This window comes from Bombus vosnesenskii, unplaced genomic scaffold (genome assembly GCF_011952255.1).
Source record: "Bombus vosnesenskii isolate JDL3184/JDL3185 unplaced genomic scaffold, Bvos_JDL3184-5_v1.1 scf7180000013264, whole genome shotgun sequence".
Classification (NCBI taxonomy): Eukaryota; Metazoa; Arthropoda; class Insecta; order Hymenoptera; family Apidae; genus Bombus; species Bombus vosnesenskii.
This window is the reverse complement of record NW_022882924.1, coordinates 4,017,945-4,033,097: the sequence shown is the minus strand read 5'-3', so window position 1 is coordinate 4,033,097 and position 15,153 is coordinate 4,017,945. Positions and strand designations below refer to the sequence as shown.

Genomic DNA, 15,153 nt, shown 5'->3' with positions numbered 1-15,153 from the left:
TTGATGTTTATAAACGTTCTTGATCATATATCCTAGAAATTGATATAAAAAAAAATGCAATTTACAATGAAATCAAATAAATGAATGTAGATAGAACATTATGGTTAAGTAAGTGAAATAGCATTTTTTCCATTATTGACAGATCTTTATGAGATCACTCTTATCAACTTGTGACAAAATGATAACAGCAAAGTTTTGTGTAAATCGAATATTATTGAAATAAAAGAAACTGTGCTTTTTCAAGTGAAATAATTGAATTTAACAATGGAAATTAATAAAAAGTACACAGTATTAGTAACCGGATTTGGTCCATTTGATAATCATATCGTTAACGCTAGCTGGGAAGCTGCAAAAGAATTAAATAAACTATGCATTAACTCGAAAGAATTGATGGATGTTGAAGTAATCGTAAAAGAGATTCCAGTTTCGTATGAAGATGTAACTAAATATGTACCAAAGTTTTGGCAAGAGTATAAACCTATAGTAAATTTTGATTTGTAATCAAGTTACACCTTACCACTCGAATAGCAACTTTCTATTTTCCCTTTTTTTTGTTAGGTGGTTCTACATTTAGGAGTAAGTCGCCAAGCACGATGTTTAACTATAGAATGTCGTGCTCATAGTAATGGTTACTTAAGAAAAGATATATTTAACAAATGTCCAGACGAAAGTAATATTGAATCTGAAATTTTTGAAACTAAAATCAATGCCAAACAAATTTGTAACATAATTAATGAAAGTTCAGACAAAACAAAATGCAATGCTTGTATTTCATACAATGCAGGAAGATATTTATGTGAATACATATTTTATAAATCTCTACAGATTGCACCTAAAAAAACACTATTTGTTCATGTTCCAGATTTCAATCAGTATTCAAGTGTACAAAGTGCAAAAGGTTTATATGAAATTTTATATTATATTATCGAGGATATGAAAAAACAATAGACAATAAGCTTTGTAATATAAAAATTATAATTGTATGTGTGTATCTCCAAAGTATTTAATAAATCACTATTTAAAATACTAAACTTATTCTTAATGTAAAAAAATGATTGTTATTTTATATAAATATATATATATGTCACAGATATGTTGTTACTTCATCTACGATCCTCCATGTTGAAATCTAGTACGTGCTGGTGGTATATTGTATCTAAGCTCTAGAAACTCTGGTTTCCTTATCAATGAAGCTACATGACCCATTTGAATTGTACAGTCAGGATTAAGATTTGGAGGTAATAATGTACACTCTCGTTCTAAAATGCAAGCCACTGCTTCTAGAAGCTCTATAAATCCCATTGATGATGCAGCTTTACGTAATCGATTCACCTCCTGCAGAAAAATATAAAAATATTATGAATAAGAATATTCGCAACAATTCTGTGTTGTCTCTTATTACTTTACCTTATAGAAGTTTTGAGTTTTCTCAGGTAACTTTCTTGCATGCCTTAAAATTTTCTGAATATCTGACTGTAACCCGCCTTGACGAATCCAAGAAGGTCCACTTTGAGTATAACTCCTTTTGTCATTTGGCCTAACTGGAAAACTAACAGCAGTACCTTTAGCTGCATCAATAGGACCTAAATTGCTGAAGTTACCTAACCAAGGCACAACATCTAAACCTGGTTCTAATACTGTTAACATTAAATTTGACTTTTTTTTTGTATCTGCCCATGAATATATAAATCCATACCATTCACTGTTTAACAAACAGAGAGCTACCATATTTTCAACCTATAGAAAATATCTATTCTATAATTTCTATATAATTAAAAAATATTGAATTTGTTGAAATTTTGTTACCTTTAGTGCTCCATGTAATAACACGCAAAAGGATGGTACTTTTCCTTCATCTCCATTCTCATCCGTATCTGAATCTTCTTCTAAAGATATTCCTTGCATGCTTGGACTCTTTTCTGTGGCTAATGGTAACACTAAATGTCTAGATATAGCACTAGGACTACCAACATCTGCTACCGATATAAATCCACAAATTTCTATGGTTTTTGATATCATTAACCCAGATGTTAATTCAAAATCTGTCTTCTTAGTGTATGGCTGAAATGTAACAACTTTGCTTAAAACCTGAAGTAAGTTTCCTTTACATTTTATTATTTACCATAGGTGCTGGTGAAAGAAGAATGCGAGAACCCAAATTTCCACACTTCAAATATCCTTGAAAAGACACATAATTAGCTTCTGATAATTTTTGAAAACAAGTTGTGACCGAATGTTTTGAAAGTGGAGCTTCAGGCACTAATACTATGCTATCACCACCAGCAAGATCAACTAAACGTTGGTACAGTGGTAAACCAGCGTGTAAACCAGCATCTGACAAAAGATTAAAATTACTTAACATATTTAAGACTACTGAAATATTGCATGATCATATTATAACATACCTTGTTGTGATGCAAGGCATATAACGCTTAATTTTCCTGGATAAGGAAAAGGTAGTGGAAATGGATTTACATCTCTTGTTACATTTAAGGAATTCAAAGAATCACCTAAAGACATCGGTCCCACTCCAGGATTACCATCAGTGATTAACACTACTTGACAAGCAGTAGTATTACCCCATTCTGCCATAATAACATTATTAACACCATGAAGAGCAGTTTCAATACAAGTCTTGTCACACTCTTCGATATTTTGTAATTTTGAACGTATGCTATCATAATCACGAGTGAATGGGCAAATAACTTCGTACAATGAGGAAAACACAACCTAAAGTAAAATGAAAACATACAAGTAATACAAGTAATAAGGAACTATTTATTATTGAGAAAGGACTTACTAAAGCCACAAATTCTAATTTTGAGTTTGCTTGCAAATAATGTAATAATGCATTTATGCCATGTACAGCTAAGTTATGTCTTGTTAATTGTTCAATTTGATTATTTTCACCAGATCCGCTTCCTAATATAGGACGCCTCATTGATAAAGACACATCTAGTGCTATAACTGTTGGCATCTTTATATATTACTAAACAAAAGTTTTAATTTCCTTTATATCAACACAATATTTATCCGCATTTCTTTCGATATTTATCAGCTAAAAAATAACGTAATAGTCATTATTCGAAAATTTTAGGTTAGTACTTTCAAACGTTGTCTATATATATGTGTGTGTGTACACCGCACACACACGCGCGCGCGCGCGCGCGTATATTACTTCGTAAATATCGTTTTCCATTCAACAGTATTTTGTTCTGTTTTGTGTTTTTATGTTATTATTTATCTTATCTTATAATCTTTTTGTTCAGTCAATTCAACTTTAACCATTTGTCCTACGATAATACTGCATTTTGTGCAATTGTTTTTGTCTTATAACTTATTTTGTCAGATATAAGACAAGCTTCTATCATGATATTTATCTTACAGTAGATGTATGTAATAACAGATTGTACTAGGGATGAGTAGGAAGATCGCCAATGTAATGTTAAAAAAGTCAACCAAAATATGCGCACTAAGAATGAAAACCTCTAGCGGTCACCAGCCGAACTCTACGCATATTTCTTCTCAGATGCTTGGTAGGAGTAACATGCGTATGCACGGCGAGAGGGGAAGTGCATTCGTACCGTCTACCGAAGAAAAAATGTGCGCACTGTATAGGGTGGGAGTTGCTGCAAAAGTAGACCTGTCAGATTAATCTTCAAAACATCCATTGCCAGGAAAAATTATAAATAGAAATTTTTTAGCATAAACTGATTCGGTACATTATTATCAATGAAATTTATGTGTTTAGGACTCTTGTAAAAAGTTGGGCGCCATTGTTAAAAATGCACATGAAGGTGTGAAAGTGATTTTACCGCACCTAGAAAGAAACATAAACATTGAAAGTAAATTGCATTTTGTTATTGATTACAAACATACTGGGGACAGGAGCAATAATCATAATACCAGAAGCAGCTGCAGCCTCCAACAGCAACCAGCAGCAACGATTTTCATGGAAACACATGATACAATGAAAGTAAAAAATGAGATTACTTATTTTAAGCCACTTATACAGAATGTATTTGGAAAGAGTTTCAATAAATCAGAATAGTTCTGCAACATTTTACAATCTTGTTATTTATTCTTCTCAGTATCGAATCCCACAAAAGCCCACCAAAATTCAAAAAATGAAATCGAAAAATGGCGAAGAACATGCGGAATTTAAAGAGGAAGAAATTTAAGAGGAATTTAAAGATAACACTAAACTCCAAGAATTATCGAAATAGTGTCACCTTCTATAAGATCATATCCTCTTCATTCAAAATCGCTTCATAAAGTTCAAAGTTCTGGTCAAAATCTCGAAAATTCAGTTTCGAAAAATTCCTGGAATATGACGTCATTTTCAAGATGTGGAAATTTCCCCTCTTGTCGTGTATACACAGGTTTCTCCCATCAAAAGTACCAATTGCATTGGAGAGAGAAATGTGCGTATAGTTCAGCCGTTTGCAACAATTCTTGGAACTCATTTTTGGCTGAATGTTTTCCATGCTCATCGGCGACTATCGTATTGAGTACGATATTTTCGATATTGGTGAATCTCAAATGTGTGCGTCATCAGCTGATTGCGTACTATCAGCTACGTGACCAAAAGAAAAAAATTCATTGTTAGTGCAGCGATCTGTTTATTGTATGTGTTTGTAATTGAATCAACGGCTATCCCAAATAGTGGTGTCAATTATACAATATAAATTGAAATGTACAATTTTGATGTCATTGCATATCTAATCAGTAGAAGAGTTTAACATAAAATGCGTTTATATCTTGTTATATACACGATTATTTCTTTATCTTGCTTTCTATCTGTAAAGTCGTGGCATTCTAGAAATAAACAAATATCTCCCGTTATACTTGGTAATTATTTTTCATTATATGAAGTAATTTCGTAATGCATTATTTTGAACATTGAAATTAATATAATTATTGTATTAAAAGTTCCAGGCGATGGTGGCAGTCAAGTGGAAGCAAAAATCAACAAAACCACAGTGGTACATTATTTATGTGAGAAAGTTTCTACTGAATATTTTAATATCTGGTTAAATTTAGAATTACTTGTACCAGTCATCATAGACTGCTGGGTAATTGTTGTCATATTTTATATTTCTTATACTTTTAATAGTATATAACAAATTATTTATTTATTATGTCTACTGCATCCTAGATTGACAATATGAAATTAACTTATGACAATATTACAAGAACAACAAGAAATCAAGATGGTGTTGATATACGTATACCAGGATGGGGTGATCCATTTGTTGTTGAATATTTAGATCCAAGTAAAGCTTCTCCTGGAGCATACTTTAAAGACATTGGTAACATGCTAGTGAATCAACTTGGATACGCCAGAAATCATTCTTTACGTGGTGCACCTTATGATTTTAGAAAAGCACCTAGTATGTATAATTCATTATTAAAATATATATTACATAATTGTGCTTACATGATATCATTATATTTTAATTTTACCATGATTCAAAGAGAAAATCACTTTTTTAGATGAAAATGAAATGTTTTTCAATAGATTGAAAGATTTGGTTGAAGAAACATATAACAATAATAATCAAGTCCCTGTAACATTACTAGCACACAGTATGGGTGGACCAATGTCACTTATATTCTTACAACGTCAATCTCAGAAGTGGAAAGATAAATACATCAATTGTCTGATTACTCTTTCAGCTGTTTGGGGTGGAAGTGTTAAAGCACTTAAAGTCTTTGCAGTTGGTATGAAGTATGCATAATATGTATGCATGTTATATATATAAACAATTATACTTTTATTAATTCCCTCTTGTAGGAGATGATTTAGGCGCATACCTTTTACGCCAAAGTATTCTGAAAGATGAACAGATAACTAGTCCTAGCTTAGGATGGTTATTACCATCAAGATTATTCTGGAAAGACACAGAAATATTGGTACAGTCAGAACAAAAGAACTACACATTACTCACATTACAAGATTATCTGATGTAAGATATACTATATACGATAATTAATGAATTATGTAATTATTAGTATTAATAATATTTCAATAGTTTTCTTATGTTATTAAAAATGATATTTATTAAATCTTGTAGAGATATAAATGTTCCAAATGGTTGGGAATTTAGGAAAGATAATGAAAAATATCAATTAGATTTTACTGCTCCAGAGGTTGAGGTTCATTGTTTATATGGAAGTGGCATAGATACAGTAGAAAAGTATGTTAATTCTATCCCTTATCATCAGTTTAATAGCAATTTACAAGCTCCCTCACATGTTTACATATAACTTATTCCTAGGTTATATTATAAGCCTGGTATATCAATAGAAGGAACTCCTCAGTTAATTCCTGGTGATGGTGATGGTACTGTAAATTTAAGAAGTTTAGAGGGTTGTAAGTATTGGCAGGGTAAGCAAAAACGGAAAGTTTATTCTCAAGTCTTCCCTGGTGTAAATCACATGGAAATTCTTAACAATAGTTCTGTATTAAATTATATCAAAATTCTTTTAAAAGTATGATATTATTCAAGGAATTGTGTCTTTAAATATAATTTACAGTGTAATTGCCAAATCAAATAATTAGAAGATGTAATAAATTGTAGAAATACGATAATGATCACGATAAGAAATTACAATTAGAAATAATACTCTTTTGATTATGTGTACATATATACAACTATTAGTATATTTTCCATTAAGTAAATATTAATATTAGAAAAATATAATAACACTCCAGCTTTGTACTCTTGTTTATCTATGGCTAAACAGTTACAAAGATATATTATACCTTTTATTTATTTTATACTTTTAGACATTGATATTACTTTTGAAATTTTATTCTTCATTATAATATCTATGTAATATATTAAAAATCTATTAGCACATTTTTCCTATCTTAATATCTCAGGTACAAATTCATTTAGAACATACATTATATGATTTTTCTATTTATAATATAACTTAATTTGTTTACATTTAAATCTTAACAAAGCCTTTGAAAGTACAAATTGTTTACAGCAATATATATTTCTTGTAATAAGTCTCAGATAAAAATCACACACGACAAAGAGAAATGTAACTGAAAATGTATAAACGGAAATAAAAAAAATTATAAAATTATATTTTTTTATTAGTAACCATTAATTTGTTGTTATACTAAGTTAATTCTTACTTGCAAATTTGAATATATACATACTTGCATCACAGATCGTAAAAATACGATAATAATCTAAACAACAAATATATCTTTCACGTTTAAAAATTCTTTTTTAATGTTTCAAAATATACATATTACAGATATATTTTTTTGCAAGCACATGTATGCTTTGTCTCTGCCCTTCCTTTCAATCTCAAAGATCTGTTTACATTTCTGACACTGTAAATATAAGTGCACAAAATGTTCATATCGATTTCAAAGAACACAGCATAAAGGCAGCACAGGAATGCTCAATATGTTCCTTATAACACATTCAGAAACAAATTCGTTTAATCACTGATTAATAAGATTACCAACGGTCCTTATCACGTGTATTTTATAATAGTACATCATTATTTCATTATGTTTGTGTGCCCAACAATTTGTTTTATTTACCAAACCAATGGCATATAAATAAAATGGAATTTTGTTTCAAGGACACAGAAATGAATCTATTATCTAAATAGATTATGTTCATTTAATGTCAGTTAAGACCAGATGAAGATCTTAAAAAGGCATACAATCCCAGAGCCAAAATAGTTACTACCGTGATCGTTTTGTAACTTCTGATACGATACGGTATTCTTGGCACTGATTTTACAATTCTGAGTTGACGTTGCTTTTCTCTTTCTTGACGACTTGCTTCTGCCTTTGCTTTCCATTCTTGTTCTTTACATTTTCGTTTTCGATCGAATTCTCTAACATCGTTACTTATAGATTCAGGTGGATATTCACGATATAAATTTTTTGCTTCAACTAGAAGCGTTTCAAAAGGTAGATCGTCCGGTAACTATAAATAAAGATAATTCTTACGTAAAATAAACAGACTTTAGTGCATTTTTACTTTATTAAACATTACTCACAGTACATAAAACTTTATGCGTGTGACCCATATCAGGCGTAGTATTAAAAATTTCTGTTGCTCTATGTGCTACGATCACAGTACTTAGATAAAGAGGCATCAGTGGGGGACTGCCAAGAAAGTAATCAAATAATCTGTGTAACAGTTTTCTATTTTCCGCATACTTGTGCGCATACCATGTTGTATATTCAGCCAATGCAAAATGCGGAAATAATTCTACACTATAACATAAAATAGATTCAATTTAAAATTCTGTACAAATATCATGTAAAATTTGTATTTATCAAATATATATAATATATGTTTATATTATACAAACTTTTCCAAGTGTTCTAATAAAGTGGGATGCACTCTCTCCAAGAGTGCAAATATGTAAAATAATTCTTGATTCACTTTTTCCATTGTTTTCTCCATAAATCTTTCAAGGAATTCTAAAGAAATGCTTTCAAGTACACGCAAACCTTTTTCTAAGCCCATGACAAGAAGTACAGTTGCTGCTATATCATTATATCCCTGGTAATAACTAAGTACGTATTATTTTATTTTGTATTATCAACATACATATGTCTATAGCAAGCTTTCCCACAATTATAACAATATGGAAATGTTGCATGTGATGTGTAAATGTATATATAATACTAACTTCAACATAGAATGTTTGTGAAGAACCCAACACATTAATTGTGTTAACTGTTCGTGAAAATGATCAATCTCATGTTGTGTAGCATTTTGCGAAATATGGCTGCCACTGCGTGCTACATCCTTTAATATTTGTTGGTAGACCTCATTTGGTATATGACTATGTATAGTTTCTAGTCCAGTTACAGAAAAAGTGGTTTCTTCCGAGAGCCGCAATAGTGTTGGCCACAAAGCTCTTCGTATATCATCTATAGATCATCTTTATGACTACAAGATTTAATTACATGATATAAAATTATTTTCAATAAGGAACCTATATATAAGTGTATGTTTTACTATCTTAAATAAGTTAATACAATACAATTTTCATTTAGCAAAGGTATAACAACAAATTACATTGTATTATTTATGTAGAGGTTTCTTATTGATAATAATGCATGATCATGTCAATAAAATACCATTAACTAAACCCTCACTGCTGCAACCCAGTAGCTTCAGTTCTCCTAATGTTAGGTTCGGATTGGCGACGCTTCCTCGAATAACACTTATCTTCATCCGTTCTCTATTCGTCAATGGCTCTGTATCACCAAAATTATGTTCTAATAAACTGTTATCGTCCTCGTGATTTAACGCTCCGTTTTGTTTACCTGACAAACTAAAATCTGCGATGTCAGGTATTTGCGGCGTAATGTTATCGCACCATGCCTTCGTAGAATCGGACATTCTTACAAGAGGTACATCACTTTTCGTATCAGAAGTTTCTTCTTTTGATACAAAATTTACTGTTTCAATTACATTCCTTCGCCTAACTTTTAGGTTAGGCTTTTCAATAGGATCTGACATCTCCGTAATTGTTTCTGGGACATTGGAATCCAACGATATTTCGTCCTCCTCGGGCTCCATGTTATTCGACATAAATTCATACCAAAAATTTTTCAAAATGATGTGCCATTATACGAAAAATTTACAGAGATCTCCCGGAACTTCTGACAGAACAATGACAATCTGTCAAGAATGACACGCATTGATCACCGTCACTCACTTTTAAGAGAAGTTGCTTATTAATTGAAATTGAGCAGACGCTGACGTGGCTCATCATTTCTCTTGCTTTTATGTTACCACAGATAAGGTATAAAATAGATATATTACATGGCTTGAGTTCTCATAAAATCCTTTTAACATTTTAATGTTGTACTTTTAATTTCTAACATAACTGATCTAGTATAAAGTAAGATTACGTATATATAACATATATGTGTAATCCTTGCCTATGACTAGCGTTACCAGATATGTACTCTATGAATACAAGATTCCATGAAACGATTTGATCTTGGACATATCATGGCTTTAGTATGTAGCGCCACTATCGTTCGACCAGTGTACTTCACTTCCCTGTATTTCCCTTCGCCCTCATTTCACTAATAGATACGATGTGATATAACTGTATAAGTACATATTCTTTATCCATAATAATAAACAAAACGAGAGAAATGTTAGAAATATTTTAAATTCACTATTCCCTTTCTGTGAACTTCATTAATCATTACTTCATATTACCTCATATTGCATTTATATACGTATTTCAGTAACACTATTTTCATTCGCTGTAGTTAACCTTTTTGAATTTCAAGCAATTTGTATTACTATTTTGCTATTCGTATATCGTATTACGTACATAATATAACAATATATTTTTGTATTACATTATTAGTTTAGTCTCTTATAAACTCCACTTTTTGAACTTTGCGCCATTTTCCCTTAATACATCAGTCGAACGATAGCGGCGCTGGCATATATAGTCTCTTTTAATTTGCTTCAACTGCGGTATAGCTGGTTTATGGTAATCTCATATCTCGTATAAACAGTATATATTATACTAGACTATACATATCAGTGGGCAGAGGGCATATAAACAGGTCTCAATAATCATATATCGAAAGCATAGAAGAAACCGTCTGAAAATTCAATATAAAAAAAGTAACAAACAATGCAAGAAGGTTCTCGTTCTGCGCATGTATGACATGCTATGAATGACTTAGACAAAAACAAACATTTGACTCATAAAATTATCCTATAGTCCTATCCATGCCATTCTTTCTATCCCATTCTTATCCTACCCTGATGGAAAGAATCCACCATCTTCTCGTGGGTCCTACCATACAATGACATTTCTTTACAAATAAGCATAAAATGAGGGAACTTGTAGAAATTTGATTATTGTAAAAGTTATTGGCCAAGGGTGGATTAGCCAAATTCTGTTGCAGGTATAAATAACGGTATTGACCCTGTAGTAAAATCTTTTGTAGATTTCACTGAAACAATAAATTTAATATCTGTTCGGTTCGGTCAGCCGACCATAAAGCGGACCACGCGGTCCATCTACCTTACACAAGATTTAGCTATTGTATAGAGAAAACTTCAAGAAATATGACAATAACCTTTCGGAATTTTTAAAAACGCAACCTTGAAGTGGAATTTGCAAAATAAAAATTTGTTCATCATTTTTCAACACAATAAACATTTATTCAGAAAAAGCTATTTTTCCGATTTAAACGAAAGTTTACTCAATAGGATAAATAATTTCCGAGATATAAATTAGAACGTACAACACATTTTTCCAAAAATGAACAAAAATCACAAAATCCAAAGGCTTATATTTCCCAAAAAGTTTCGAAAGGAGTAAAATGATGACTTAAACCCCCCCTAATTTCATGTGAACAACATCATATCCCATTTTGTATAAAATTGCAGGCATCAAAGGAAGAAGTGATCGGTTTAAAGTAGACACCGTTATTATCCTTTCATTTATCTACAATACAAATAACATGTCACTAGTTACTAACTGTACTACTTTCCCCCACTACCTTCAGACCTTTCCCTTTATTCCCTCCACCTGGTAACAACAACACGCTGGCCGTTAACTGTAACGCCATAAGCTACAGCTGCTACAAGCTATAAATGCACTGTGCGCACGTTGACTTCAGTCATTTTGCCTGGAGATCTCCGGTTCAACGCACGCGGGAGTGGGAAAGACGCGCGATTTTTAACATCAGTGTTACAAAAGCGTGATATATCATCTCGTCATATGGTAGTTGTAATATTAATTAAAGTACAAATAATCTTCTACGACAAGAAAGGACACCAATTCACACAAATAATCGTCGATTAAGAAAAAAAGCAATGGCAGATTCTATGATTGGTAACTGTGATACAAAACCGGCAGATGTACCCTTACCAGATGATGGACTTTCAGCAGCACAATTATTCGCACTCGGCGATGGTCTCACCTATAATGATTTTATTCTTTTACCCGGTTATATCGATTTTACTGCCAATGAGGTTGATTTACTATCGCCATTGACAAAGAAGATTATGATTAAAGCACCACTAGTATCATCTCCCATGGATACAGTTACAGAATCCGACATGGCTATTGCCATGGCTCTATGTGGAGGAATTGGCATAATACATCATAATTGTACGCCTGAATATCAAGCCAATGAAGTATATAAGGTATACATATACTTTTTAATTTAAACATTTTCGTTTGTCTAGTACAACCGCGAAATTTTTATCGTAACTCACGACTTCCCTCACAGACACATTTGCCATTCATATAAATGGAATGCAGGTCTCATCTCGTCTATCTGTATCTATGATCTTTTTCGAATTCGATTCGATTTTCGATTTTCGATTCGAATAATAACATTATTAGTTTTCAATGACAACATATAAATCGACGGTAAATATTTTCCAATCTAACTCCGATTTAAGAGACATAAAATTATTGACATCTTTTTTTGTCATTGAATAGTTTTCGATGCGTAAAATCCAAAAATGTAAGTTTTAACTTTAAAAGTCTAACGGTTCGAAAGTTATGCGTTTGTAAAGTTGAATGTTTTAAATAAAAAGAACAATTTTATGACCCTTGAACTGAAGTTCAGCTATTCCAGTTTTACACCAATGTGTCTAAACCTTTTTTTCAATTTTTATGATTTTAGGTCAAGAAATATAAACATGGTTTCATTAGGGATCCAGTAGTTTTATCACCCAATCACACAGTCGAAGATGTCCTAAATGTGAAAGCCAAATATGGTTTTTCTGGTGTCCCTATTACAAATACAGGAAAAGTTGGAGGTAAACTATTGGGCATTGTAACATCTAGAGATATTGATTTTTTGAAAAACACAACAGATCAACAATGCATAAAATTGGGATCAATAATGACAAAATTAGAGAATCTGATCACTGCAACTGCTGGTGTAACATTACAAGAGGCAAATGTAATTCTTGAGAAGTCTAGAAAAGGAAAACTCCCAATTGTCAATGAGGAAGGGGAATTAGTATCTTTAATGGCAAGAACTGACTTGAAAAAAAATCGTAGTTATCCAAATGCTAGTAAAGATGAGAATAAACAATTGTTGGTTGGTGCTGCTATTGGTACACGCAATGCTGATAAACAAAGACTGCAACATCTTACTACAGCTGGTGTTGATGTCATTGTTTTGGATTCTTCTCAAGGCAATTCTAAATATCAAATTGATATGATTAAGTACATTAAATCAGAATATCCAGAATTGCAGGTAATTGCAGGCAATGTTGTAACAACTTTGCAAGCTAAAAATCTTATAGAAGCTGGAGCTGATGCTTTAAGGGTTGGGATGGGTTGTGGATCTATTTGTATTACTCAAGAAGTTATGGCTGTGGGAAGACCTCAAGCAACTGCTGTATATAAAGTTGCAGAATATGCAAGGAAATTTGGTGTACCTATTATAGCTGATGGTGGTATTCAATCTATTGGGCACATTATTAAAAGCTTAAGTTTGGGTGCCAGCACAGTTATGATGGGATCTTTATTAGCTGGTACCTCAGAGGCACCTGGTGAATATTTCTTTAGTGATGGTGTACGTCTAAAGAAATATAGAGGTATGGGCTCCTTAGAAGCTATGAATAGAAAAGATGCACAAGGTTCAGTAATGGATAGGTACTTTCACAATGAGGCGGACAAGTTGAAAATAGCTCAAGGTGTTAGTGGCTCAATAGTTGACAGAGGAACTGTTTTAAAGTTTTTACCCTATCTAATATGTGGCATTAAACATGGATGCCAAGATATCGGTGCAAAGTCTATATCTACCTTAAGATCTATGATGTATAGTGGAGAATTAAAGTTCGAAAGAAGAACACATTCTGCTCAACAAGAAGGAAATGTTCATAGCCTTTTCTCATATGAAAAGAGACTTTTTTAAATAGATAAATATTAAATGAGCACCTTACAAAAAGAGGAGTACCTGCATTTAATTGGATATAACTTGTCAATTTTAACAAATTATATCCTGAATTATATGAACTCATATATTTGCTTGTACCTAAACATAACTATACAAAGATATATGAAACAAATTGTTTTTTAATGATAGACAAGTGAAATTTATTTCACTATCATTTTATATATAATGAAAATAATTTAAGAACCTTTTTTTATAATGTACTTATGAGATACAAATATGTATCTAATACATATACATGTGTAAGAAAAATTGAACGATACATGGGAAGAAGAAAGTTACTGATAATTAATTTTTTTAAAATCCTATAAATGTAGTAATTTACATGATAAATTTTCTCACATTTCTGTGATAACTCAATTTATTACTATGTGTATATACGTACGTGCCATCCTTTAAGTAGATTAATCTGTCTAATTTACATTACAGATATGACTGAATTATTAAACAAGTTAGAACTATACATTGTTGTAATATTTTTTTCTTGCTGCATTCTTTGTTTACTACATCCTGTGCACTTGATTTAAATCACTAAAATGTACACTGTTTAGGATTCTTATGAAATCACATTAATATTTTAATAAAAAAAATTAAGAAAGTATCTGAAAAGTACATAATATCCTTAAAAATCTACAATGCAGCAAGAAAAAGATTCAAGATTTAAATGCCAAACTATGGGGATACTATTTGAAAGTAATTTAATTGGCTTAATTGTTTATTAGCTGATTATTCATTTCTATCGTAACGCGATAGAAAAGAATCCATTACATTACAATGTTATACTTTATCAGGTATTTTAATATAATTTATCAAAATATATTTTTATGACTCTGATTTAATATAAGCTATCTCTCAAAAGGAAAGACCTAAATCCAAGTACTTAAGTTAATTGTAAGATAATTTTATAATTCAAAATATACGAATTAAAGACATACAATATAAACTATTTTATTATTATTAGCTGCAAATTTTACACAGGTTGTTATAACAAAATTGTATATTTGAAATAAAGCCGCAACTAATGTTAAATGTATCTCGTGTAAGTTATTATCATATAATCCAAATAAATATTTCTATCGAATAAAATAGATCATTAAATACGTATCGCACTCTTTTTATATATAATTCAAAATTTATTCTGCGAATGAAACAAAAACAAAAGCTCGAAAAAGTGTGAAATTTAAAACAAT

At 31.2% G+C, this 15,153-nt stretch overlaps 5 protein-coding genes across 6 annotated transcripts; 3 read left to right on the top strand and 2 right to left on the bottom strand.

The window, feature by feature from the left end:
- The first annotated feature begins 62 nt into the window (after window positions 1–62).
- Window positions 63–1,091, top strand: LOC117236169 (pyroglutamyl-peptidase 1). The gene is made up of 2 exons (XM_033498896.1): window positions 63–483; window positions 559–1,091. The coding sequence occupies exons 1-2, from the start codon at window positions 265–267 to the stop codon at window positions 946–948; spliced, it is 609 nt and encodes a 202-aa protein (XP_033354787.1). The 5' UTR covers window positions 63–264; the 3' UTR covers window positions 949–1,091.
- LOC117236088 (integrator complex subunit 14) lies at window positions 900–3,136 on the bottom strand. The gene is made up of 6 exons (XM_033498745.1): window positions 2,801–3,136; window positions 2,406–2,730; window positions 2,123–2,334; window positions 1,807–2,061; window positions 1,408–1,737; window positions 900–1,335 (listed from the first exon to the last, which is right to left on the bottom strand). The coding sequence occupies exons 1-6, from the start codon at window positions 2,975–2,977 to the stop codon at window positions 1,108–1,110; spliced, it is 1,527 nt and encodes a 508-aa protein (XP_033354636.1). The 5' UTR covers window positions 2,978–3,136; the 3' UTR covers window positions 900–1,107.
- A 1,407-nt stretch (window positions 3,137–4,543) lies between these two features.
- On the top strand, window positions 4,544–6,539 carry LOC117236116 (group XV phospholipase A2-like). Its single transcript, XM_033498804.1, has 7 exons — window positions 4,544–4,851; window positions 4,933–5,075; window positions 5,159–5,393; window positions 5,497–5,724; window positions 5,798–5,969; window positions 6,078–6,200; window positions 6,282–6,539. Exons 1-7 carry the CDS (start codon window positions 4,749–4,751, stop codon window positions 6,499–6,501), a joined length of 1,224 nt encoding a protein of 407 aa, XP_033354695.1. The 5' UTR covers window positions 4,544–4,748; the 3' UTR covers window positions 6,502–6,539.
- A 685-nt stretch (window positions 6,540–7,224) lies between these two features.
- LOC117236094 (TBC1 domain family member 20) lies at window positions 7,225–9,997 on the bottom strand. 2 transcript variants are annotated; one of them, XM_033498764.1, is made up of 6 exons: window positions 9,326–9,997; window positions 9,137–9,256; window positions 8,683–8,926; window positions 8,359–8,562; window positions 8,041–8,260; window positions 7,662–7,967 (listed from the first exon to the last, which is right to left on the bottom strand). In XM_033498764.1, exons 1-6 carry the CDS (start codon window positions 9,591–9,593, stop codon window positions 7,662–7,664), a joined length of 1,362 nt encoding a protein of 453 aa, XP_033354655.1. In that variant the 5' UTR covers window positions 9,594–9,997. The 2 variants fall into 2 exon arrangements, with proteins under 2 accessions (XP_033354646.1, XP_033354655.1); XM_033498755.1 differs by having other exon boundaries at window positions 7,225–7,967; window positions 9,137–9,593.
- Window positions 9,998–11,644: 1,647 nt separating this feature from the next.
- LOC117236072 (inosine-5'-monophosphate dehydrogenase 1b-like) lies at window positions 11,645–14,993 on the top strand. Its single transcript, XM_033498708.1, has 3 exons — window positions 11,645–11,726; window positions 11,811–12,191; window positions 12,680–14,993. The coding sequence occupies exons 2-3, from the start codon at window positions 11,859–11,861 to the stop codon at window positions 13,922–13,924; spliced, it is 1,578 nt and encodes a 525-aa protein (XP_033354599.1). The 5' UTR covers window positions 11,645–11,726; window positions 11,811–11,858; the 3' UTR covers window positions 13,925–14,993.
- Window positions 14,994–15,153: the final 160 nt, after the last annotated feature.